At 45.3% G+C, this 27581-nt stretch overlaps 1 protein-coding gene and 1 long non-coding RNA gene across 6 annotated transcripts in view; one reads left to right on the top strand and one right to left on the bottom strand.

Moving 5' to 3' along the window:
- The window catches only part of TTC7A (tetratricopeptide repeat domain 7A), a 172642-nt gene extending 145665 nt beyond the window's left edge, over positions 1–26977 (top strand). For all 5 annotated transcript variants that reach the window (XM_055815978.1, XM_055815977.1, XM_055815976.1 and 2 more), the window contains one exon: positions 21789–26977. In XM_055815978.1, coding sequence (XP_055671953.1) covers positions 21789–21922 — 134 coding nt within the window. In that variant the 3' untranslated portion in view covers positions 21923–26977. The remainder of the gene's footprint in view (positions 1–21788) is intronic.
- LOC129785300 (uncharacterized) lies at positions 343–21782 on the bottom strand. Its single transcript, XR_008749142.1, has 3 exons — positions 20717–21782; positions 8737–8809; positions 343–595 (listed from the first exon to the last, which is right to left on the bottom strand). It is a non-coding gene; the product is annotated as an uncharacterized LOC129785300 (long non-coding RNA).
- Positions 26978–27581: the final 604 nt, after the last annotated feature.

The following is a 27581-nucleotide window of genomic DNA, read 5'->3' as shown; positions in this document are numbered from 1 at the left end:
ATTTTTTCTTAACAGCTAGTCAACCAGAATTTCCCTTGCTGTACCTTAATCTCTTACAGCTGAGTACATCTGAGAAAAGTTTGGTCCCATCTTTTTGCCAGTCCCCCATTAAGTAGCTGAAGATGGCAATCGGATACCTCCTTGGCCTGGAGAGGGAGAGGCTGGATAAATGCTCCTCTCTCAGACTCTTTACAGTATCATGGCCCTCCCAGCCGTCTCAGTGGCCCTCCACCTGCCCTTCTCCAGTTTGTCATCATCTCTCTGGTACTGGGGAACCCAAAAATGGCAACAGCACTTCTGATCGATGCCAAATAGAAGGAAATAATTACTTTCAGTCTGCTGTGCTGCATTAGGTAATGTATTTTTACATTTACATTTACATACAGTATGCCATTAGCTTTCAGCACTGCACATGTGCCCTGCTGACTCATGCTCCGTTGTTGTCCACCAGTATCCCCAAGTTCTTTTCTTCAGAGCTGCTTCTCCCAAGTCAGTGTCCAGCCCATGCAGTTGCATGATGTTATTCCACCCCAGGTGCAAGATGCCACTGTTCAGCAAATGCAGTTCCTCCTAAAGCTGCAGGGAAGCAGGGGCACTGAAAGGACAAGCAAGACCTGCATCGTTAAGGGCCAGAGGCGAATCGCACATAATGATCACTTACAGCAAATGAGACACACTCAGAAGTAAAAGATAAAGTTTGGTCAATGCTAAAATAAAATACAAAGCTGCCATCTCTGAGTTATGCTGAGGCTTTGGTATCAACACTGAATTTTTCAGTAACCCACAGTGCCCTTTGTACAGAAAGCCACACAGTATTCAGGCTTTTTTTCAACACTGTAGACAGTAAGGAATGTTATTGCCCAAGGCAACATGAATAAACACAAGGAAATGTGAAAAAGTTAGGCCTGTTGGGAAATCACTAGTCATTGGAAAGCTGTTGGAGTAAGACACTTTTGGTAGGAGGCGCCCTGATGTGACCTCATGATTTTATGCTTTCAGTGTTTGTTTGTAAACAGCCAAGCTGCTGGAATGGTTCTGGCATCCCCTGTGGCCTACAGCAGGGAAGTAAATGTGTGTGTCTCTGTGTTCACACACGCATTTGTGTACCTCAGAGCTACAAGAAATGTAGTGTCAGCTGGTTTTAGCAGGCTCAGATTTGGTTAGGAAACCCTAGATGGAAGGAGCATCTCCTGTGTCCCCTGTGCAATCTCTTCTGATTGGGGTCTGGTGCTTTTGAAAGTGCACAGGTCCCCAGTGCCATTTGGTCAGTGGGCAGTGCCCCAGGGTAGAGCAGAGTAAGAAACTAAAGAGCACTTCTTGCAGATCTAGCCAAGCTAAGGCAGGAGGAGTTTTAAGTTGTCGAAAGAGAGAAGCCTTGTTTGTAAGCAGTTAGTGATCCTGAAGGGAGTAGAGTGGAGTCTGAGTGAAGGCAATGCTGGATACCTGAAACAGAGAGTGTGGTGGGTTGACCTTGGCCACACTGTAGCCCCACTGCTACCAAAACCTTGCCATGCAAATTCAATACAGAGAGGCACTGGGAAACCACCACCCATGCTTTGGCTCTCGTGTCGCTACCAGGTGTGGTGTAGCAGGTCACTGACAGTTTCCCCTCGGATTATGGGGGCTTCATTCTGCTCCCGATCCCTGTCTTCCAGCTCAGGGGCTGGGTACCCAGAAAACAACTGATCTTACTATTAAAGACTGAGGCAAAGGCATTAAGTACCTCAGCCTTTTCCTCACCCTTTGTCACTGTGTTTTCCCCCACATCCAATAAAGGATGGAGATTCTTCTTAGCCCTCCTTTTGTTGCTAATGGATTTACATAAACGTTTTTTATTGTCTTTTATGTCGGTAGCCAGGTTAAGTTCTAGTTGGCCCTTCTGATTTTCTCCCTGCATAACCTCACATCATCCTTGTAGTCCTCCTGAATTGCCTGCCCCTTCTTCCAAAGGTCTTGAATTCTCCTTTTTTTCCTGAGTTCCAGCCAAAGCTGTCTGTTCAGCCAGGCCAGTTTTCTTCCCTGCTGGCTCGTCTTTTAGCACATGGGGACGGTCCACTCCTGAGCCTTTAAGGTTTCCTTCTTGAAGAATGTCCAGCCTTTCCTGAACTCCTTTGCCCCTCCAGACTGCCTCCCAAGGGACTCTGTCAGCCACTCTTCTAGACAGGCTGAAGTCTGCCCTCTGGAAGTTCAAGACAGCGGTTCTGCTGACCTCCCTCCTTACTTCTCCAGGAATCAAAACCTCTATCAGTTCATGATCGCTGTGCCCAAGACGGCCTCCAGCCATCACATCACCCACAAGCCCTTCTCTGTTCACAAACAGCAGGTCCAGCAGGGCACCTTCCCTAGCTGACTCTCTCACCAGCTGTGTCAGGGAGTTCTCTTCCACACACTCCAGGAACCTCCTAGACTGTTTCCCCTCCACTGTGTTGTATTTCCAGCAGGCATCTGGTAAGTTGAAGTCTCCCATGAGAACAAGGGCTAGCAACTGTGAGACCTCTCCCAGCTGCTTATAGGGTATTTTGTCTGCCTTTTCATCCTGGTTGGGTGGTCTGTAACAGACTCCTGCCGTGGTACCTGCCTTGTTGGTCATTCTCCTGGTTCTTACCCATAAACACTCAACCCTGTCATCCCTATCATTAAGCTCCAGACAATCAAAATACTTCCTAACATACAGGGCCACTCCCACCGCCTCTAGTTCCTCGTGAAGTGAAATTTAGCACTTGTTCAGCACATCTACACATAACATACCAACCTGGCCAAACGTAATCGGTAGTGAAAGCTGAGCTATGAATTGCATTTAAAAGAAATTGTCAAGGAGCTCTGAGATTGTGATTATTTTTTTAAACAAGGAGAAAAGTTAGCTTCATCTTTATGTAAATACTCCCCTGGGCAGTGTTTCCCAAAGCAGCTAATGGTGAACAGGTTTGGCACTTAATACGGGATTGTGTGGTTTTTAATAAGAGAGCAGTATTATTCCCTCGCATCTAAACAATCTATAGAATTTCTGAACTTCTAGTTAGATTAATTTTTGTGCCAGATTGGCAGGCTGTGGTATTTTCTCTTTGAGGCTGTCACTTGCAGCTCAACAGCACAGAAGTGACTAATACAGACAAACGAAGCTAGGTCAAATTAAACAAATGCCACAGCAGAGCGTTTGTGAAGTCCCGTATGATCCCTTACTGCATTGCGAGGCTTGAAGGTTGATGTTGTAGGGGAGTTTATGGACTTGTTAACATACAGCCAGACCCTACAGCATTTAATTCTTTTCTGAACTGAAATTATGTACATGAGGATAGTTCAGGACAGGCTTCTGCAGTACAAGCACATATCAGTTTTCCTTCTGACTTCAGCAGGAATAAGAGATTCTGCACATATTTCATGCACATTGAGAGCAAAATTGCCTGCAGTATCTTCAGCACCAGGTTCATGGACCATTTGGTATCCTTTTTGCCTGAAAAGTGTCTTGCCTTGAGGAGCAAAAAAAGTAAATAAATGTGGAGAGAGACTGATAAAACCCACAAGCCCTGGACATTTCCAGGCTTCAGGAGCAGAAACCCTCACTTCAGGATTCCTTGCTGTTCTTCCTAGAATACCACAAATAGGTCAAACAAGCAACCTTGAAATCTCAGAACTGCTTTTCACTAATGATAAATGATTGTGTATTTGAGATAAGTGTTAATTTCACATTTCTGCAGCTTTAAATTATTTTTCTTTGAATGTCACCAGTGGTTAGAAGACTTTCTGAACTCATAGACTTAGCGTTCTCTGAGAAGTTCTCTATTATATACTATTTGTTGGCTGATATAGCAAATCAGACAGACTGGAAGTATATACCATTTTAAACTAATCTCTTACTCTGAATAGTGAATGAACAATCATCAAAAGAAATGGTTTGGAAGTAACCCATTGTTTGAAGTTAGCTTTCCTAAACAAGCAAATATAAAATAGCAGCATCACAAAGTAAAAATGGTGTATATGTGAGATCCTTGAGCCAAAAGGCAGAAAAAAAACCCAAACATTTTTTTATTAATTTATTTTTAGCTTGGTCAGCTGTAGTGAGTGATTTTACCAATGTAGCTAGTCTCTGGAATCAGAATGCTCACATAATGTAATGTCAATGCAGGCAGCTATGACAAGTCACGATATACACATGTAGCACAAATCCTTTCAAATCAAATTCATATAACTGAAATTCTGTAAACAGATTAAATCTTGATAGTCTTGCACTACTCAATTTCACTCTCACAAGCTAGCATCAAATAGGGACAGAAGAGCAGCCTTGTTGGAAGTGCATCCCTGCTATTTTTGCATACTTTGAACTAGACAACTTGCAAACTTTTTCTATCTCGGTGATCATACAGCGTGTCACAGTTTGAGAAGAACCAGAGGGACTGCTTCTCTGTATCTCCTGTTAGAAGAGAGCTCCCTTTAGAAGAGACTTCCCTTGCTCAGATACCACAGAGCCGATGGTGAAAGGTGAAACCTTTCAAATTAAAAGGAATTGCCATGGCTTTTTGGTATCTATGGCAGCATATCCCAGCGCTTGGGGCAAGGAAGCAAGACCTGTACTGTGTCTTTAACACTACTTAGGCTTGAGATGTTAGATAAGATTTGTTGTTCTCAAGGAAGGAGGTTAGGGAAGCAGCTGTGTAGGTGTGGATGCCACCTACTTCCCCAGGTGGCTAGCACTGCTACGTAGAGCTTTGACAAGCCAAAGTAACCGTTCCTGAACATTGCTGTCCCTCACTGACTGCACGCAACACAAGAACCTGGTGCTTCCACAGCTCCTCCGGGAGGTTGGGAAATCAGTACTTCAAGAGGTAAGCCAGGGAAGAGGTAAAAGTAACTATCCCAGACAAAGCCACTGTGCTTCCAGTAATCCCCTTCCAAAGGAGAATAGGCAAAGGTGGCCTTGAAAGCAACTGGTGTCCTGCAATACTGTGCATCCTAAGTGTTGCTGCTAGTGCTTTTACACCACAAGTAACCAACTAACAGTAGTTGTGGTCAGCAGCCCTGGCCTCACAGCAAAGGATAGGGGATGGCCAGGGTTAACAAGGACAAAGTAGTTAATAAGCAACAAGTCTTAACACCTTAAAGAAGGTGAGGGAAGGCCATGGGAGTATTTTTTAATGTATGCCTGTCCAAAAACTTGAGGGCGGTTTGAACACCCAGCCAGCATACAGGCTTAAGAGCAAACAAGCAGGTGGGCGGTGCATAGCAGGTATAAAGGTAATTTAAAAATAAAAGAGAGATTTTTAAAAAATGGAACGAAACTCCACAGCAGGTACAATCTGAATGTGACCTGCTGTGGCTTCCTTCCCATGCATTGCAATACACTGCATGTGGGGCTGTTCATCAGCAACAGAGCATGGTTTTGTATTCAGCATTATCCCTTTATCCTCCCTACCACCAGCACCCCTAAATCAATATGTGCATCGTATTTGGCACAAACATCTTACGCAAGTTCTGTCTGGAGTTATTTTGCCTTGCAAGTGATCTCGTGAATGAGTCTGCCCAATAAAAAACAAACCCTCAAGTCTACCTTTGCAGAGTATTTTTCAGCCTGAACAAAGTTAGTGCCTAAGCAAGAGTGAAGAAAAAGTAAAAAGCCTATTTTCAGCCTTTTCCTAAGTGCAGCAGTGTCACATAGATTTCTCCTTAAGAAACTCCTGCAGCTGTCCTTCAGAGTTAGCCAGCAGCAAAGGCTGGAAGCAGAACAGGGACTGGGGGAGGGATTTTGTTCTCATAGTGGGCCAGATCCTCTAAAACAGTAAAGCCAAGTGGATAAAAGTAAGACATGTTAACTGAAGCGAGCTGAATTGTTCCTTCATCAGTGCCTGGGGCGCACTCAGTTTATACTGCATTTAATTCTGTCATTTTGGGCCCCCGTCCTGCATCGATGAGGGTGACTTTTTCCTCCCATGCCTTAGTCCATCAAAAAACCCAGACCACAACATCATTAAAACCAACCTAGCTACTCTGAATTTTTGTTTAAACAAACCCTAAACAAAGATGGTGTTATCTCGAAGCTCCAGTTTAAAAAATAATGAAAATCCAGTATTGCACATTATAAGCTTTAGATCCTAGTTAAGCTATACCCTAAAAACCACAAAATGGAGATGATGTTGAAAATCCTCAACCAGCCTCGCCCCATTAAAGCTACTGAAGTCTTGCCAACATGTCCTCACTGGAGCTGTAGCTGAGGATTTAAGACGTCCCTGTTTGTTTAAAATTGTCTCCAGACTACCTGAAACTAGAGGCCCAGGATCCCTGCAGAGCCATCGGGCATTGTTTTTATTTGTTTTCATCTGTGCATGAATTTCTTTGAAAACACCTAGCAGAGCAATATGAAGGGATTGTTTTTAATCTTTAGAGATGATACCATGCTGTTATGCATCAAGGACACTCAAAAACAAAACATCAGATAAACTGTACCAGGAGATTTATTTTTTTGACCTCCGGGCTTTTCTGAAAATACAATGCATTCTGCATGGAGCTCGCAGTGGATGAAACATCTATCGGTTCAATTTGTCATCCCAGAAGCATTAACACCACCATGTTCTGACAATTTACATGTGTGCGTGTGTGAAAACGCAGCTGGATTCTGCCCGTGCTCAGCGCCCTGAGGAAGGGCGGTCATTACCACTAAAGGGGTGGCTGGGACCTGGCCTTGAGCCAAGACCTTGCTTAATGCAATCAGAAGATTTTGGTGATAGCAGAGTGTATTTTACATCCCCTTCCCTGGGAGAGGGTAGCCGAAGTCAGAGTTTTATGCCCTGCTGCTGCCTGAGTTTAAAACTAGTCTGTGCGTTTTTTGTGTTACACTGGACAGCACAGTGGACAAAAGAGAGCCTTCTGCCATCCAGGTTTTGAATCATATTAACAACTATTTATGTAGCTGTGAATATATAATCTCTCTTGTTTGAGATCTCTTCAGCAGTATCCTTCCCTGCCTGAATGAACGAGGTTATAAAACACGGTAATTATAAATCTCATTGACTGCCTTGCATTCAAGGGCGTGTTCCCCCCGAGCATTGCTGTGAAGCGTGTTACCCAGGAGACTGTCCTGTACAATTCAAAACAGAATTATTCTGACCCAGTGAGCTTGTTGGAGGGGAGAACGTTTGGGATGCCAACCTGCTGCCACAGCACAGTAAATGCATTTTTCTCATTTCACAGCAGGGCAATGCCGCAGTACAACAAGGCCAATACATTCAAGTATTCTTTTGAGGCATGACTTACATCTCACTGACAAATGCTGGCTCCGTAAAGATGCAGAAAGGGAGCCTCGGACAGCAGTCACAGACCAGAGATCCTGCTGGCTGTCCACACAGTTTCAGCAGTTTTCTCCGAAGGTTTGCTTGTCTTAGACCTTTCCAGGCAAACCCATAAATAACTCAGAGAATATAACACAGTATCAATAAAACCCTTTCTTAAAACCTTCAGGTCAGGCTGCACTCGTAAGACAGGCTAAAAAGTGTTTAATAAGTGACAGCTGGCTGTTCTGCCTTGCACTACTAACTATAGCATGCTTCAATACCATCCTTTCCCCATCGATCTGATGCTAGTCAGGACCTGTACCGGTCTTTCCTCAGTCCTGAGAGGTTTGTTGTCGGCATCAATCATAATGCCCTACAGTCAGGAAACTACACAAAGCCCTGTCAGTTCCCCATTCTTGCAAAAGGGCTGTAAAACCTGAGCAGTTTTATGCTCTGGGGGAAAAAAAAAGGGGGGGGGGGGGGGGGGTGGAAGGCGCTTCCTAGAACAGTAGCAAACAAAAAACATGGCTGTTGCCATCCATTTTCTCAATTACTCTCAGTGCACAAAAGGAACACAGTGCTATGTGGTAGCCTAGGCAGTCGCATCCTCTTTGTGCTCGAGTAGGAGAGGGAGATGAGGTGCAGAGCAGTCACTCCCAGCAGGTGTGCAAACCAATTGAGTTTAATTAGAAACATCCTGCTGAAAATGTAAATGTTTTACAAGTACATCATTTCCATCAGGGGCTGCTGCTGGAGCCTGTTTTGTTCAGGCTTTGACACAACAACAACAGCTGAAGGTGCCTCTCTCCCTTGCTTGCTGTCTCCAGAGTTCCCCCGACACATGAGCACTGCACTCATGCCACACTGCTACGTGGTGAGTCTTTTCCACATTGCTGCATCCCTGGGCATCTCACAGATGCAGGCTGGTTCATTTAATGTACCCATGCCTGTTCCTCCGAGCACAAAGTCAGCCTCATTAAAGGGCTTTGCTAGATTCGAGAATGGATGCAATACTAGGGGTTGTACTGCTCTGTAAATGTCCTCTTTCACCCCACATGGATTAAAAAGACTTCATAATGTTTGTGATTTAATTTTTTTTTTTTTTGCTTAGATATGTGGGCAGCGCTAAAGTGTAGCTTATGTGTATGTTTCTGTGTGATTGCAGGAGTTACCCAGTTCATTATATTTTGGCAGTTGAGTCTTTTCACTGGTTTGCTGCAAATCATGAGAGACTGATTTTACCCTCTTTCCTGATGATCCAGTATTTTTCTTCTGGCAGTTCTCAAGAAAATTCATTTTTCCCTCGTGCAAATACAGTATCCATCATTAGACTAGTGCTGAACTATGTAACCAGCAAAATAACTGGTCTGTAGTACAGGCAGCCCTGGTGCCATCTAAACAAGAGATACTCTACAGGAGTTTTTGGGCAATGCAAACCTGGTCCAGGTTACTTAGTCATTAGATGTCATCCCCTTACCTGTTGTCTGTGGAGAGGTTGCAACTATTTTTTCCATTTTCATCAATTAAGTGACACGCTGATGAGCCCATGCCTGCAAAGGAGGTGTGCAAATGCTTTAGGAAATCGTGTGTATGATTTCTATAGATGGCAGGCTGTCTAAAGTCAATCCTTTCATAAAAAGACAATTAGATACTCCTTGCTGCACATGGTTTTTAGACAGCGCTGTACTGCTTTAACATTGTTCAGAGCTCATGCAGAACCATGTACCTGCCAAACTGACAGCTCCTATGGTGCTTCTGCAGGAGCAAGGACTTCTGTGAACGGTGAAGTGCAGCTAGATAGTTCTGCTGCTGAGCCAATTCTCTACAAATTCCTTTTGCTTGTATTTATGTCAGGCTATCGGCACCTTCTCTCAGTGTACTTATATTGCTTCTAAAACTAAAATGCAAATATTAGAGTATAAAGCTAAATACTTTAATTACATGCCAACAAAAATAGTTACTGACTGCTATATCTTGGCTAAATATTTTGACCTCAAGTATCCATCTGTCACATCACCTTGGAGTTACAGAACAGTTACAGAAACGCAACCAGATCCAGACAAAATATGCTTGGTGCTTGGATGAGTAACAGGTTTTTTTCATGCTTTTTCATGCTTGACTTCCAGAAAGATGACTGCTATGGAAGTGTCTGGTGTGGTTATTATATGACAGTTAGCAGTGATTTCTCTGCTGACAGATGTCCACATCAAAAAGCACTGATTGTCTCTTTTGTTTGCAATTTTAGAGATACCATAATCAAGCAGCTTAGACCATCTCCAAGAGAGATTGCCTTTTGCACCAGAAGTGCAGCCTCATTGCCTAGGTTCATGCTGGGGAAATTCAGATTGTGAAATCTTACAGCAGATGATTTATGTGGAAGTTTAAGTCCTTTCTCACCATACAAAATTAAAAATTGCAGTTACTTCTGTGGGTAGATCTCTTTCCAGGATAGATGATCAAGCTGTATTTCAGCATTTTGTTTACTAATGAACTGTTTCAACAATGAAGCAACATACAGTATGCACACATCACATCGGTGGCATTTCTCATCTGGGACTGCTAAGAAGCAAGCGAAGGGAAAGGAAGAATTTGTAAAGAAGGGAAGAACAATTTCACATGAACACATTCTGGTGAATGAAGTTCACAAAATTCTCTTACTGCACATCTATAGCACAGAACATGTCTCAAAGCTTCTTAAAATGTCACAGACAAATAGTGTTACTCAGATAATTCATGGGGAAAATAGCTGTTTTACATTAGTGCTGAAAAGAATGCAGTGCAAGCCATGACCTAAATGAGTATTTCTGCCTGTAATCCAGAAGCCTGTCCTCTAGCCTTTCCCTCCTGCAGCCCACTGAAGTTAAAAGAAGTCCTTGCATGAGGGTTTTTGCCTGAGGTAGGATTGCAGAATGATGTGCTGTGCCTGGCAGTGTGATTTCGAAACATTTGCTAACAGGCAAAGGTCTGTGGGAGCAGACATGAGACTGGCAGGTGGGATTTAATAGCTGAGATTTTGTGCAGCTGCCAAAAAATCACAACCCAGATGCTGGAGCTGAACACATACTGCCTGATAGGAATGATGTTCTGGGGGAAAGAGGAAGCTGGCAAGTGTCTGTCAGAGAGAAGAATTTGATTCTGAGTCCAACACTGCTTTACCTTGTCCTTTTCATGGGGTCAGACAAGTCACAGCACTGTCTATGCATCAGTAACTGGCAGGGCATGGAGATGTACTGCATTTTTTCATTATGCTGCACCCAAAAAGCACCTTACCAAGGCAGACTCCTCTTTGCCTCTTCAGAAGCTTATTTAAATCCCTTACCTACCATCTGCTTTTCGTTCTCTCTCGCTCTCGCTCTTTTCTCTGCATGAGCTATCTTCTCTGAGCTCCCCATTCGCCTCACACATTCATTCTGCTAGGTACGTTTTTATTGCTGCTCCTCAGAGACCATATTCTTCCTAAGACATTGATCTTCCTTACATTTTTCTCCATCCCTGCTCTGCTGGAGGTCAGTTCCCTCTCTGAAAAGCACCAGCAAAGAGAGAGAGCAAGCATGCATACATTGAAACAAAGAAAAGCACAGCAGCAGACCAGCTATCTTCTACCCTTCTGCAACCACCCTGATCAGTAGGAAACTAGGACTAGCACTGTGCCGCGGCACTAAGGGCATCCACAGACCAACTTGGTGGCTAACATGCTCCCACACCCTAGTATGAAAGATCTGGGCAAAGCCAGTAGCCTGCAAACCAGGCCAAGTACTTCACCCTTTCTGCCCAAAGGAGGAATTTCCTAAAAATACATGTCCTGACATACCACTGAGCCACGTGGCACAGTGAGTGCAATCCTATTTTCAGCCTGCTGTGCAGGGTGACATAGCTAGTTACACCTCCTCCCAAAAATGGCACATCAGCAGCGCAACACTTGCTGGTGGACCATCAGCATGGCCTCCTGCGGCCGATGCTCTCCACTGGAGTTCGCCGTCAAGTGATTGCACGCTCCTTGTGTGTGCGTAAGGCTGCGGTTGCAGGAAGCATCCCCGGTCATGCTGAGTGTAATCAGGACAGCTGCTCTCTGCCCGTTAGTACAGCAGTGGTCCTCTGCAAGTCCCAGATAGGTGGGTTATGGGCTCGGGAGGAGAAAGAGATCGAAACTAATCCTAATCTGACCCTTAGAGAAGCTCTCCCTGTGGGTATTACGCCTGTCTGGCACATACCTTTTGCAGCTGTGCCAAGCAGAACAACAGTAAAGCAACATTTGGCTTTTGGAGATGACTGGTAGCCTCCTTCCAAACCATGGCTGATTGGCAGATTCTGTTTTCCCAACTCTGAAGTTTATTGCAGAATCCCAGGAATGTTCCTGCGCTTCAGATAGCCCAAAATAACTGCTCTAAGCTCTCCTTGGGGAAAAGCAATCCTTAGAGCAGCCTCTTAGCTCAATTTTTTTGTGTTGAAGCAGCTGAGCTTGAGGGAGAGAACTTGTCTTTGCCTCTAGTCACTGGCTCCCACAGGAGAAATGAGCATTTTGGATGCTCACATTAATAAGTTTGTGTGTCAGTTCACTCACTGTCCAAGGAATTGCGAACACTTTGTTCTCCTTGTTTCTGTTTGCTGCAGAAGCTCCGCTCCCCCACTGCCAACCTCCCAGCAAATCCACTAGTTAGCTGGCAGCTTCCCCAGGTAGCCCAGCCATCGGCGCTAATCCCTGGCTGTGCAGCAGGATCACAGCTCCTGAGCACCAGTTCGGAGCTGACAGAGTTGTTTTGCAGGATTGTTGCCTGCTCTCTTCCTCTGCAGTTGCCAGGCTTCCTTCCTCCATCCAGGAGACAGTGGAGCCATCACAAAGGAGGTGGTAAGTGGTTCTCTGGCACTGAAGCCATCACTTCCACTATGAGTGGCCATTTCCTCTCCTGGGGGAACGGCGCATTTCCCTCATCAGCGAGGGACCAGGACCTGCTGGGATGTCCAAGGTCCTTGGAAGGAGCAAGTCTGACCCACTGCACAGTGCAGAGATTCCAGTCCATTAGCAGGAGAGCTGGTGCTCTGCTTCTCGAAGGTGGATTATCCCAGTTTCCAGGGAACCCGTAGCTCCTGTTTATCTGTGCCAATCACTTGCATTCCTCTGTTGTGGTAAGTTATTCTTCATGTCCCTGAGGCGCTCATTACCACATTATTCAGGCTGTGTTTACCAAACTTTAGAAACCAAAATAAATTCCTGAAAGACAAAACTGCCCATCTCTTCTCTGATCTCTCTAAAGCGTGTGTTACACCTTACAAGAGAACTTGATGCATTTATTATTAAACCACTCAGGTTCTTGGGGTGTTTCAGTCCTCTCTGGAGAATAAAACTTGCATCCAGGTCTAAAGACATTGTCCTTGGCCTGATCTCTCCCTGCAGCAGATGCCTCCCCACTGAGCTCCAACCTGATCTTCGTTACTAACTTTGGCTGTGGTTTCTCATCCACAGCCCTCGAGATAACCACTGCAGCTCTAGTAATCAGTATTGTCCTCATGCTGTGCTTTGCTCTGAGATCAAATTAAAACATAGAAACTGTAGCAGTCAAGTTGGCCTACAGCTGAACTCATAAATGGTTATTTCAGAAAGTGCTCAGGGAACTGCCAGAAGGGAGAAGGGGTGGAATGGCTATCCCCTTTATACTTCAACCTTCAAACACTGTTTTTCAAAAACAAGGAAACCAGTTATAATTAGTTTAAATTCTGTGCTATTTAGGCTGCCTGTTATCGCACCAAAGACAGGGCAGGGTGATAGACTATAGTAATACAGTATATAAAATAGAGTGTAGCGCAATAACAGAATGTGTCGCCTCCTGGTACCTAAGACACAGCTGCACAAACAGCAGGGTGGGAACTATCAAGACTTGCAGGTTTTCAGCAAGCTGTCCCGATACACTGAGCTGGCCACAGTCAAGAGAAGGAAGCAGAAGTCCCTTCTTGCCAAACAAATGGGAAGCATGAAGACATCATAGCTCTCCAGTGTCACTGGAGCTTCCATTTACACTAATGTTATGTGCAGTATTTATCAAAAGTCTTTAATTATTTATCTGCTCAATGAGTTTCTTCATTCATTCTCTTTTGAGCACGTAACAGAAAATGCTGTCTGTAATTCAGCAAAATCTCTTTGTGCATGTGGGTTCATCATTCATGAGAGATTTTATGTTAAGAGATGATAAGGAAACATGCTTCTTGCGGGATCAGAGGCACCGGTGCAGAAGCCAGAGGCACTGGCTGGACCACAGCAGTGCATTCCTGCCCAGCTCGCTCTGTTTCCCAGCAGCGCAGCTGGCCTAGCACTCGGCTGCAATATTGCACTCAGGCTGCGGCTGTAGTTGTGCAGAGGTTGTCATTGATAATATGCTATCCCAGAGACTGCCAGTAGTGGAAAACTAAGCAAATTAAGATGTTTTAAATATCTCAGCTCTCCTTTCAGAAGACATCTGCTGTAATCTACGTTGGCATGCTCTGTGCTTCTGTCAGCCGGGTCTTTGCTGCACTACACCCGTCCTCAGAGACTTACTAAATGCAGCACTTGCTCTGGTGATTAGTTCTGTGGGACTGAGTTTCATAGAGACCCTCGACAGAGCTGAAGCTGTTATCTAGGAGAACCTGTTCATGATTCATGCGTTCAGATTTACTCTGTACAGAGAGGGAAAGATAACATGCATGGGAAATGTGCACATCAGCCCCTCCTCCGTCAAAGTAGTTCATTAAAAATTGGGGAAAGATGCAGCATTGGCACTGGAGGAAACCTAAGCGGACAGAAATCCCCTGTTCATCAGCCACAGCACAGTGTGGGCACTCAAGATTAATTGAGTGTCCGCATCTTAAGCCTAGACATTGCCCATCTGTATGCAGCAACATCTTGCTCTGTGCAATGAATGTAGGCACCTGCTTACTATCAAAATAGAGGCAGAGTGCTGCTTCCCCCCTGGGGGAGAAGGAGGTGTTTAACTGTTACCCCAGCTTAAAAATATTTGCTAGAAGTTAGCATGCACTCCCTGGGCACAAGAGGGGCAAGGTCTCAACCCTTCTAAATCTGAGAACACTTAAACCCAAGAATTCTGCCTCCCAGAGCTGCTGTCTTGACCCTGTCTCTTTTATCTCAAGTGTTTCTGAGTAGTGGCAGATTATTTAACGTGAAATACCAATGAAGTACAGCAATGGCTTTCTAGTCAAGGGCTTTAGCTACTAAGTTACCTGGCTGCTGCTCTTCAGCATCCTGCGTGTATGTTGCATGCCTTTTCTCTCGTTGCTGATGCTGATCGGTCTTGATTCTGCATGTATTTTGAAATACTTTGATATATCTAGGCTGAATCTTACTAATTTCAACAAGGCTTTCTGCCAGAGAAGCAGGTACAGTGCATAACAGAATTGGGACCTTAAATTACAATTTTTTTATTCTAAATTGCTATTTATTATTAGTTCGGGACCTTCTCTTAGTGCATGTTTTTACAGATGACACCATGAGCTTGAGTCATAGTTGAAACTACTGTGCACCCTACTGCAACATTACTATGACAACTGCTAAGATCAGGGCTGGGAGAAATCTGCCTTCCCTGGAAAAGAGAGTGTGAAACAAATACTGCATTTAGATAGTCTCAAACATGCGGTTGAGGCATCCTGTTAGGTTTCCTTGCTTGCTGCTTCATCTCCGTGTAGGTCTCAGCACAGGAAGAACTGTCTAGAGAATATTCAGCATGCAGCAAACAATTCTGCTTTGAACGAAGCTTAAGTGACGACAATCCAACAAGGCAGAAAAACTCTTCATTCTCCCCAGGCTTGTATGAGCCTCCCTATGAAGAGATCAGAGCCTCCTGGTTTGAAATGCTGCCTTAGGGTTTGCTTTTTATGTCAATAAATGTTTTATCACATTTAAGCTTCAAACACGGTACAAACATCCCTGCTAACATTTGATGAACTCAAATAGAGATGGCAAACCTGGGGAGAGGGCAGCGTGCAGCATGGCACAGTGCTCCTCTTCTGCAGGGGGGGCTTGCCTCATGGGGGGCCTGGGTGGGATGGTGCATTTACAGTTACACGCTGCCTTGAAAAACACATTGGCAAGCTAGGGAAGGGGATGTTCCTCTCCGGGTTTTCACCGCTTTGGATCTTTTCTTTCTTTTGCTTTTCCTTCTCTCCCTGCCAAAGCTACCTTGGTACGGTTGATAAAGCATATCCGTGTGCCCAGGTCTGTGGTGGGCTTAAGACATCTCTGTCTTCATGCTCAGCTAGCCTATCGCTCCTGATACCTCCTTGCAGTCTCTTTTCTTCCCTTACCTCACACTCATCTGTAGCACACGAAGACACTTCAGTGAAGTTTAAGCAGCAATCAGCTGCTGGGCTGCCTTCCTTCGGTGCCTGCAGTACTGGAGCTGATATCTCCAGGTTGAACCTACTGAGTTGAAACCCACAGGTAGTGCACAAGTGCTACAAATCATGATGCAAATTCGGGTTTTTGCTTTTCCCAGCACTTGCCAGTTCCCCCCTCCTCCGGTGCTGTTCCTTCGTTTTTCCTTTCCACATGCTGCATTCTGCAGTGGCCCTGCCTGCCTGCCTTATCCTCTTCTCTCCTTCCCCTCCTCTGCTTTATCAAATGCAGCACTTCAGCGTCACTGACTGACAGGGAATGCAGCAGCTTCAGCGGAGGAGATGCAGAGGGGGAAGGAAAAGAAGAAAAATCTGCTTTTGACAAAAGAGGCAGCAGAAACACTGAAAGATGAGCTTTCCTCCAGAAGTGGATCCCAGTCACCCTTTGTTAGGGCGGCAAATTAAGATACGGTCTCTTAATTCAGTGTGTTTGGCGAGCAGACCCTGCCTGCCCCATGAATTCCCAGTGTATTTTCAGGGAACAAAGCTCAGACGTATAGCTCAGGTTTGCTACAACCTGGACTGAATCAGCAAAATGGATGATTAGCTACCCCACACACTGCCAGCTGCGGTGTGGCTAAGTGACAGCACAACAAAAACTCACTTCACTGCTCACAGCTAAAAAAAAAATATTCCTGCCTCCTCAGAAATGCAAAGGTCATGAATGTAAGGGAAAGAATCACAGATCATTGGCTACTTACATGTCTATCCTTATTCTAGGAGACCTAGGATTTCCAGAGTTAATCTGCCATTTTCCAAAAGGACTCTGATATTTCATGGTTTATGCAACAGATTTTGCTTACAACTTATTCCGATTGCTAGATAATTACAGAAGTGTATGTTGCCCTGCAGCAGTGCGGATTTTTCTGTTACATGAGACTGTTATCACTAAGTGCCAAATGCATCTTGAAAGGCTTTTTGTAGGGTTCTGCTGAATAAGCACACTTTGGAACGAGCACTTTTCTGCAGTATGCCCTGATCTTGCCAGCTGCTGATTACCCGCCTACTAACTGCTAGTGACATATCTGTATTACAGATTGGAGCAGACAGTAAGGATACCCCATCTACCTTGAAATTAATTAAATAATGCACTAGCAGAAGCCCAACAGCAAAGTCTGCAAAGTCCAATTTATTCTGGAAACTTCTTAGGGTAATAATGGGCAAAAATGCTCTGCTCAGTTAGGAAAAGCATCAGAGGCAACCTCACTTTGGAATTTGAGTCTCATGGAAAGATAGAGAGAACTTGCATTTAAAGTTATTATTAAAATCGATTTGTAAAGGATAAAGTCTAGTCCACCTATACAGATTCTCCAATGAGATGACCACGCAAACAAAATGAAAAGCAATCTTCCAGGAATGAAATAAAACATATTTCTAGAAAACTCTTTCCCATGCAAGCCCCGAAGGAAAGAACAAGTAGATCTGTGCCACCTTAGTGTAAGGAGACGAGGATGCCAAGACTCAGGATAACTCCCTGCAGCTTATCAGGTGTTTGAACTAAACATTTGCAAAGGAAGTTTTGACTTTCACTGCTAAAAATAAACTCCAGCTTGTACGTAAGGCCTATTTTGTAGTCTTCCGTAAGGTCTTTTCTGCACTATTTTCTGCAAATTTTATGATCTAACAACCTTTAAGGAGGTTTTGTCAAACTAAGGAAATAAAGGCACGGATCAGAAATTTCACAACCTTCTGAAGTGGAACTTCACATGGAGATTATGCTCACTTTCTTTATTAGTGGAAATTGAAGACAAGTAACTTTTTTGCTCATCTAACTTAAAATGAAGTGTGGCTTTTCTATTGTAAAACAAAAATAGCCTCACTCAAGTATCAATTACTAAATATCACATCACTGAAGGCAAGGAAGTCAAACCCAGTGTTACTATAGAAGTGGTTTAGGTTTTGTTTGTTTTGTATGTGGTCAAAAATAACTTTGAAAAAGCTTCCCGTGTGCACCCCCTGTTCCCTGAAGTTAAAAACAATAAACTGAGCCGTCTAGCTGCCAGCATAAGGCACCCTAAATCAGCAAACTAAATTCGCTGTCTCCCCTCTGCCTTCATGCAGCACTAGACCGTACCAGCTCTGCTGTGCTGCAACCCTTCACCTCCAATGAATTTCTTCCAGTGCTTTCAGCACCAGCTTTTACAGTCTGGCTTGTCGTCTGGCTTCACTACTCAGCCTCTGTTTACAAGATCTGAAGTATGTCTTCAGACCTAAAGAAGAAAATAAAATTAATCTGCAGAAGTTACCCTCAGACCTCCTTGAGTGAGTGAGCAAGCATCCAAGCTCTGTACAGCTGTATTAACGCAAGCAGCACATGAACTGCCTGCGCGTGGCTAGCGCAGCCCGGGGGTGAGCCCCTAGCCACATGCTGCCCACAGGAGCTCGAAAGCAAAATGATTCCCACACACCTTTTGGGTTGGGTTGGGGTTTTTTTTACTATTTATAGTATGCTTCCGTTTGAAAAGAAGCCTGTCCTCATCGCTCCGCGGGGCCTGACTCAGTACCAGCAATACCGAGAGAGAGGACCGTACTTGGAGGTACTCACCATCTTTGGGAGGAAAATAACTGGGCAAAGCCAGAAGTGCCAGTGGTAGCCAGGAGGTGGCAGAGGAGCCAGGCTACCGTGTGCACCGCTTCCTGCCTTAGTTTGGCAAAAACACAAACACAAACCAAGGAAAGACAACAAAACCCAGCCCCACCCTCCATCTTCAGGAATAAGAGGATGAAACCCTTAATCACATTCCTGCTTGTATTTATACTAATTGCTCATCTTCCTGAGATCTGACTTTATGAAATTATGCATGCACACTAAGCAGATGAGTTTCCATAGAAACTCAGGAACTGAACTTTCATTAGAAAATTAAAAAAAAAAAATATCTTCCAGATAAAAATGCAAATTGCCTGTCAGTGGGTGGCTTTCTGAATTTATATATAATTTTTTTCTTTTGCACTGTAGGCAGATTCCAGCTGGACCTACATAGCAACAACATGCAGGCATTGTTTATAGCAAGCCAGACTCCATAGGGAAATAAGAAATTCAGTAGCAAGGAGAAGCTCTCAAGTGCAAATACCTCAGGGAAACAAAAAACTGAAGTGCTCAGTGCTGCGTTTTCATGAGGCGTGGGGATTGTGCAGCCTCCAGCTCTCAGAAAATGCTTGTGGTTTGCAAGGAGCAGCGTGGGGAAGAGGCAAGAGAGGAAACCCAAAGCAAGAAACTCTCCTTTGCACAGAATTAATGATGTTCAACCTGTCCTTTAAACATCCAGCAGCATATTTCTGCTGGTTCAGTTAAGCCTTATGGGAAAGTCTGGCGCTATCTGTTGCAGCTCGCTCTGGGCGAAGGAGTAGGTCTCTGTGCTGGCGTTTGGGAACATTGGCAGGACCTGGGTTGCAAAGCCGGTTGGCCAGACCCCAACCTCTGTTCGGGCTCAGGCTTGAAGCCCAACACCTTTGCCCACACCACATGGAAATCCAGGCACATGGGCAGGAATGGGACATGGGGCTGCTCCTGATGAGAGCAAGGGGAAAGCAGGACAGCGGGCATGCCTGGGAAGGGCCATGGACCTGGGCAGCCTTTGGCGCTGTCACGCAGGGAGAGAGCGAGGAGACAGGAAATCTTTACCTCCTTTAGCAAGTATTTCTCCCCAGAAAGATATAGCAGTTTTTCACCCATGCAGTATACTGCAGCATCAACAGGAGGCTTTCCCCTGGATCTGGAGAACCTGAGGTCACCCTTTCTGAGGGTTCTTAGTTTTTCAGCGTAACTGCCGTGCCTGAAAGCACTGAATACCAATGAGAAAATGTTCATGTGTGCTGCACTTACCGGTGGGCATCAGCTTCACCACCTCCCTCAGGTGAACACAGCCCCTGGGGTGTGTGTACAGCCTCCTCCCGGTGCTGCACAACAAGCTGCAGGGACCTCAAGCACAGGCGAAATAAATGCAGTGGCTGCACACTGGGGAGCGGTGGGGGGAAGCCGTGCAGCCTCTGGTCCTTGACCAGCAAGGGTGCTGGGGCAGACAAGGGAGCTGTGCTGCACAAGCAGTTTACGATGAGGTGGATTTCACTGCAGCATTGTTGAGAGGCGCGAGATGTCATCTGGGGAGGGAATTCCCCTCCTCGCTGGAGAGGGATGACAGGCAGCAGCTGCACGGGCTTGCTGGCCCCTACGCCTCTGGGGCCAGCAGCCCTCTGGGAGCGTGGAGAGGCTTGATGCTGCTTGGTGTCAGGGTGAGGACAGCGATGGGTCCCCGGCCACCAGAGAGCACAATTGGCTCTGCTCGGTCAGCACAACAGGAAGAGTTTTTAGGAACAGTGGTTTTGTGGTTGAGGACAAACTGGAGCTGAGATAGCTCCTGTCAGTTCTTGGCTCGGCAGCAGATTTGGTACGGCCGCACTACTTGCCCTTTCTATGCCTCATTATCCCTGTCAAGCAGGTGATTCAAATTATAATTGCTCAAATACTTTCCAGTCTATCATTACGCGCTTGCAGTTGTCTCCAGGCAGCTACCTGCAGAGGAACCAGCCTCTCCCATCAGAGTACCTCTGCGCCCCCCGTGCCTGCTTGCAAGGGGACAGGAGGATTAGGCACCTTGCCTTGCCATTTTCTGACAGATAGAGAAACCTACAGAAAAAACAGCCCCACTGCATCTCTAAATCATCACATTTAATACTGAGTTGATTATTCAGGTCAAGGTTATGGGCAAGAAAGAAGCAGTGAAAGTTTTCACAGTACCACTGGTAATTGATTAAATGGGTGTGCCTTAATTTTTCTCTCAGGCAGAGTAATGTGTTTCTGTAGGTATCGGTGCTATCACTGGCCATGGGGTCTTAGTCACGTTGATGCATCCTGCATGTAACGGCACTTTTGGAAAAGCAAACAAAACAAGACAAAGGAAAATCTTCACTACCTCCAAAAGCATCACCGTTCTTTCATGAGAAATTTACGTGGGTTCTAGTTGCAAAGAGACTGCAGGTATCTTACGTCTTTTCATATCAACTAAAGGCAATTACACAAAATAAAGATGAAGTAAAGGTGAAGGTAATGCTTTTCTTTACATATATGTGCATCCACTTACTATGTAGTTCCAGGAAAAGCATGAAGTCAGGCAGTCGTCTCACTTTGCAACATTCCCGTGGGTAAGTGCAGGCAGAGGCCACGCAGAGCTTGGCAGATGACATGAAAGTGTTGGCTGCTTCTTCCACAGGCCACACCTGGATGAAACTGGTGGGAGGCTTGTCCTGGTGTGTGCACCTTCAGGAGGAAGCAGAGAAATGGCACTAAAGCGTTGTGGCCTGCAAAGCCCACGTGACCGTCTGGGCTCGGTGTGGTTGAGTGCTGTGTAATTAAAAGGGAGCCTGGCTCTTCAGATGCTTTGTGGGTTCAGATACATCCATGCAAGCCCTGTAGGAAAACATGTTCTTCCTACCACTTCTTTCATCCTCCCCCTCCTGTTCCTTCCAGATGGTTACACCCACTTGTGTCTTTTCTTACCCTAAGGACAGCTTTTTAAACAAGGTTTCTCCATCCTTCTCTTCCCCCACACTGCTTTAGGGTCTACATTGGAGTGCAGAACAGAGGGCCCCATGCTGTTACATACAGCCTGCCCCTGGAAGGCTGGAAAGGGGCTGCGTCCCTCTAGCCCCATTTGTTAAGAACAAAGATCTTTCTGTATGGTCAGGCTGTAGGAGCTGAAAGACCTTTCCTCAGCTTCAGCTGGATGTTCCAGATGAGCAAGAGTTAGTTTAGATACTGGGTATAATTGAACCTGTGTATCTTTTCCTGGTGATTAGAAGCCAGTGTAACCTACTCAAGGAGACAGGGATGCTTCAAGGGCCTTTAGCCTTTCCTCTATATGGCACCAGTATATGCTCTCCCAGTAACACACAGCAGGAGCACTTGCAAAGCTAAATCAGTCTCTGCTTAAAAAAAGTTATTTTCACAATTGATTTGTGAATGACACATCACAATCAAAAAAGCGGAGCTTAACAGCTGATTGCTTCTCTACTCCACAAACAGGTGAAGATCCTCCCCATAGGACTCCTGTACCTGCACTCATACGTCTGCCCAGCTTGCTGGAAGCTCGCAGCGCTCCATTTCTTCTTCTGTTCTGTGCCGTTGTTAACTGCTCATCACTTGTCTGTTGACAGGGCCTGGTGCTGAGCAGACTTGGGAGGAAGGACCTGGCCCAGAAAGTCCTCAGAGACGCCGTCCGGATCCAGACCACCAGTCACAGGGCCTGGAACAGCCTTGGAGAAGTCTTGCAAGCTCAAGGGAAAAATGAAGCGGCCATAGAATGTTTCCTCACCGCTCTGGACCTTGAATCCAGCAGTCCTGTCATGCCGTTCACTGTCATACCCAGGGAGCTCTGAAACTTCGCTCTGCAGCTAAATAAGCACCTTCGTTCTGTGGACAAACACCAAAATCAAACAAATAAGCAAAGAAAAAGCCCAAGAGAAAAGTGCCATTGTAACCTGGAACTGGGCAAAATAATTCCAGACAGGGCTCAGGTCTACATGCTTAGTTGAGACCAGACTAAATGTAGAAGAATTTGCAACAGGGAGAAATAGAGAATGCCTTTTCCTTCACAGGTGCCTGGCTAACCTCCTCTTCAAGTTAATAGCAAGGCTTATTTCAGAGTGTTGGTTCAAGGTGACTGTAGAAGGATCATGCTAGAGTACCGCTATCCAAAGACTTGCACCTTTCAGTTTTCATTAAAGATAAAAACCCCAAGCCCTGAATTAAAGCCCAGACCTGCTCTAAACAGGAGTAAAGGCACCAACTCGACCAAGTCGTGCTTAAGCATGTGGCTGCCTCCACATGATCAGGCAGGATAGGAATGATAATTAAAACATATAGACATGCAATATATGCTGTTTACAAAATTATTTCAGCTATTTTGATAATCTTTTTCCTGCCTTGCTTTTACATACCGCATATGCTCACTATATTTAGTGTGGTGCTTGCCTAGACCACTTTAAATTGAAAATACTTTTATTTTTAAAAAGCTGCTATTGCAGTATGATTCATAAAAGCAGAAAGACCAAAGACCAAATCAGTTCACACTTGAATTAGTATTAAAAATACATATATGTCTCCACTTACATATTTATTGAAAGGCCTTACGTGAAGTACCAAATTATAAACTCTGGGTTTCGTTCTTATTAATCACCTATTGCAATACTTTTAATGAGGAATATAGTGGTTACCAGTATATAGTGACTGAACTCTGTGCTCTACTGCATAACCATTCCTGGCACAAAACAGTTTCATGATGCAAAAGATGGCAGCAGTCTTTTAAGTGGAAGTATGCTGAAGGCAGCATGTGTGTGTATTAATACTTCTTTCTTAAAACCAAAGCTTTGGATTGTCTGTAGAAATTTCACATCAGAGGTACAAAGCTGAGCCTTCAAGTGGAGCAGGGCCATTTTGCATATCATATCAGATATGAAGGTGAAGAGCTCCTCATCGTGCAGCCTCCTTATGGCTGGCATGGCCAGGGCAGGGGACGCAGCCGGCATCTTCCCCTGCTGAGCTGCTCCTTGGCTCTGCTTGACCTCCTTGGGGCCTCAGCGGCAAGCTGGAGCTGTACCGTGCTCTCACACGACACACAAGAGCCAGTCCCATCCAGGCCAGTCCCAGGTGGCACGGGACCCAGATGATGCAGAAATGAACTGTGGGCACCTTGCTACACAGAAGGTTGGGGCTCTGCGCCCACTTCTGTCCAAAGAAGATTTGTGACTATTTCATAAGTAGATTTGCACTAGAACACGCTTTGTACTATAATTCTGCCCAGTATTGTGATCCACAACTAGTTTCTGGAAATAATAATATCCTCAGGCGATGAATGAGTAGGGGTGGTTTCTTAAAGAGCTGGAGGCTCTGGCAGGAAGCTTGAAGTCAGTGTTGTTCACAGTTATTTGGAAATCTGCAGGCTAATGGATCCAGACCCAGACCACACCATCGCAGAGCTCCTGCCCCCCGCCTGCCCTCCAGGCGCCCCGCCAAGGGAAGTACGCTGCCCTCAGCTTTCTCTCGGCAGCCTCTTGCGCTCCCAGGCCAATATTTTTAATTTTCCCCATTAAATCACACTGGTGCAATAGCCCAGCTTGTTTGTCCGTTCACCAAGGGATCTGGAGTGAAAACAGCCGAGGTGTGAAAGGCGCTTGGCCCGTGAGGTCTCTGGCTTTCCAGTGCCACACCAGCACCAAACTGGGCTTTTTAGGCCAGAGGCAGGTTTCCAAGGAGACAGCGTTACCCAGCCACATTTCTTGATTGCAGTAGCTCCAGCAGCAGAGGAAGGAGTAGGTCTTAAAAGTATCAGACTGAAATGAGTTTCATGAAGACAGAAAGACACAGCAGAGACCCATTTTGCTGTGAAGGATGCTATGAAGTCGGTTTGCTCTGCCCTGCAGGGGGGGAAGGGGGAAAGGGAGGGGGGGGAGACGTTGTTCTTGACATAATATGTAAATTGTTACCTAGGTGCTTTAAACCCAGTTCCACAGTCAGATGCAATCTGACAATAGACTTAAGTAGATATATATAGATAGATATTATATTCCAGTATTTGTTCTGCTCCACAGTTCCCAGGGTGGGAGCGAGCCTTCTGTGTAAGACACAAAAAGAGTCAGTGTGGTCCAACATCACTGCTTTCTTGTGCAACGTGTACCTGTAAAGCGCTGCCATAGCAACTTCTGTGTACCGGGCAGCTATTTGAGTACAAGCTATGCATCTACCTCCGCAGCTGAGGAGCTGCTTTAAGAGGTCTGTAATGTAGCTGGTCCGTGACCTGGCAGGAGGGTGCCTGTTTCCCAGCAGCAGCTTAAAAGCAAACATTCACAGACCCATTTACTTCTGCATGCGTAGCTTGTGAACAGCCACCAGCCCCATCATATTTGTTGCCATCAGGCGAACTTCATCGCGGCGATAATCAGACTCACCACAGCGGTCATCTTCCTAGGAGAGATTCAAACATGCCTGAGTACTCCGAGTGCATCAACCCGTCAGATGTTGTCAGGGTGGTCCCATGTTTGTTGTATGCATTAATGAGTGTTACTGCCGTTGGAACTGCAGTCCTAAGAGCCTGTGCTCCCGGTGTGGCAAGGAAGACATATACGAGTAAATGCCGTCAGCATCAATAGGAATTACACGGGTAAGGTACCCTTTACGAGCACAACACACCACAGCCCCTGTGGCGATTGCAAAGTACTTTACATGCATACTGGCCGCAATCCCAAGATCTGCTGCATGCTTCCCAGAGGATACGAAGCACCTGTTGGCTGGAGGGGGGTTACATTGACCTGAAATGCTTTATGCAGTGCAGGAAGGAGGGTGGTTGTTGCAGACCTGCAAGTATTTTGGGGGTAAATCCTCTGGTTACTTTGCTGTTAGTACTCACCAAACCAGAAGCCTTCCCAGGATTACATGCTGCCTTCTGTTATTCTGCATGGAGTTTGTTCATACTACCAGGTACACAAAACCAAAGACAACTACTTCAGACAAGCCTATGTATTGCGGTATTTATTTAGGTAGCAATGCTGGTAAATCTAATGGACCTACTACCCTGAGCTCAGTAATATTTCTTTGTATAGCAGGGAGCCTGGCAGGGTTTGAGACTAAGAACATAAGATTTACATCCCATCCCTCATATGATTATTACAGATGATCGTAAGTAATGGAAGTTTGGGGAAGAATCAGTGAAATACCAGTTCTGCAAGTTTTAGCACTGACTTGAATCCAACAGTGTTTTCTCATTAGTTTAGAAAGAGGAAGAGAAAAAAGCTTCATTGCCTAAAGGATCCAGGTGTACACCCAGGTTCCTCTTGTTCCACCACAAGGTTATTTTCCTTTCTGTTGGCAGGGCGCATACCAAAGAAAAATAATTACCTTCTATTTTTCTGTTGTGCAGTAAAGAAGTAGTATTTGCCACTGCCTTTGACCAACCAGAAGGTTTGTATATTGTAACAAAAATGAATCTGCCTCCAGGATAACAGGAGAAGCCCAACAAGCCAGGGAACAGCTCCGTGCCGTGCCCCGTGTAAACTGTCATTAGCACCACTGGAGTTGTTGGTAGTTACAAGCGTTTCCTCCAGCTGAGGATCTGCCCACCGCTGTACTCATTCTGTACAGGGCGTACAACGGCGCTGCCATATTCCTGCGCTGCACAAGTACCCCAGTCCGTTTCTATTGGTAACAGTTCATGCTACTGATTATCACAGTGCTTCAGAAGTGCTAATTATCTTTCCTTGGTAATGACTAATAAATCCAAATGGAGAACAGTCCTGGAGGGTGTTTACTTTAAATTTCACTGGCTGGGTACCAGAGTAGGCACAGCACCAACTGCTGCAGTTAGAATTACAGTTACTTTATCCAAAAAATGTTCCATTTTTGGAGAGTCTTGGTGAAGACAGAGCTTGGCTGGTTTATACTTCGTTTTAATGACAGCAGAGTGGGAAACAGTCCTTTTTAGTGAAAAGACATCACTGCCATGATCTTTTTTCAGCCAAACCAATAGAGATTTGTTAGTTGCAGTTCAGCCTAGGAGAGGAAGTCTTGCCAGAGCAACCGCGCTGCAGCGATAATTGCCTCTGACGGAATTGTATTACAGGCATATTTGACAATTATGCAACGGGCATATATGTGTAGCTGAGACATCTCTCCCTCCCCCAGCATGTCAAATATTTGGCTAAGGAGAGCTGCTTTATGCCCCAGGGGACAACTGCAGTGCCCGTCTAGCTGCCCATCAGCACTGCCCTGGTGCCTGCTCTCACCTGCGAGGTGGCTGCTGCCACCAGCTGCACGGTCGTGTTCGCCAGCACCCTCTTGCTCGTGCTGGTTTAACCACCCCCCTGGCTGTTCCCTAAGCCTGGCCGCTGGCACTGGTCTCCTTGCTGTGAAGCTGTTGTTCAGTGCTGCAGGATATCCGTGCATGCTCGGATAAAGAGTTATTTTCTTAGAAAGGAGAAGCTGAAGCGGCCTTCACTTTGGTGGCGTTGGCAGGAAGGGAGGTAACCACTGACCCAGCAGCTGCTGAGATGGTTCCTCCAACGATGCCTTTAATGAAAGGGCTTGTGCCTTCAGCTCCAGCAAACCAAGGCAGGTTCCCAAGTAACTGGATGCTAAAAGCTCCAGCTTGTTTCCCCACAGAAACCCATGCCAGTCTGTAGCTAAAAGCACTGACAGGGATGCACAGCTTTCGCATGTACAAGTGTTTCCTACCCGCCTCTTGAATGCTGTTAACACAGTTGTCGGAACCAGTTTTCCATGTAACTTAACCTTTTTTGTCATTGTAAGATGTTTTCACCAGATGAATAAAATTGACCCTGTGGAAAACAAAAAATGTTCCTCGTATTTCCTGCCAATTTCAGGACTTTTAATATATTCATGCCACAGATACTTCAAGCATTATGAAACCACCGTTTGTTATATTAACTGGAACCTAGTGTGCCTAGCAAGTTACCAGTTGCAAAGGGTATTTTGGCCTACACCCTGTAGTTCATGGGAAAAACGAGAGTGAGCATGCAAGCAATGTGCTTTTAGAGAGGAACGGAGCCAGGAAAAAAGAGTAATGTAGCTTCAGATGTTTGGATTTACGGAGATTTAGATGAGCATCATGCTTTTCTTGTGCTTCTTCCAGTAAAAACAAACAAAGGTAGTGTGAGAAACTCAAACATCGAAGTAATAGGCAAATACTATGCCGTCAAGTTTAGGGACTCACCTTATTTTGGTGACCATATAATGGCCACAATGCCATTAATCATCTTTTTGCTACAGTTACTCCTTGTGGTTATTTGGAAATAAAATGTCTCAATTCAAGAGCTTCCAAAGCATTCTTTGCATTTACACATTAATCTTTTGGGAAAGCTTCAAGAGGACCTTCTTAAAAAGCCAGCCCCTTAGTTTCATACTCAAATGAGATTAAGGACAGGGTTTTGAAGAGCATT

Source organism: Falco peregrinus, chromosome 11 (assembly GCF_023634155.1).
Source record: "Falco peregrinus isolate bFalPer1 chromosome 11, bFalPer1.pri, whole genome shotgun sequence".
Taxonomy (NCBI): Eukaryota; Metazoa; Chordata; class Aves; order Falconiformes; family Falconidae; genus Falco; species Falco peregrinus.
This window is presented reverse-complemented; position numbering and strand designations above follow the sequence as displayed.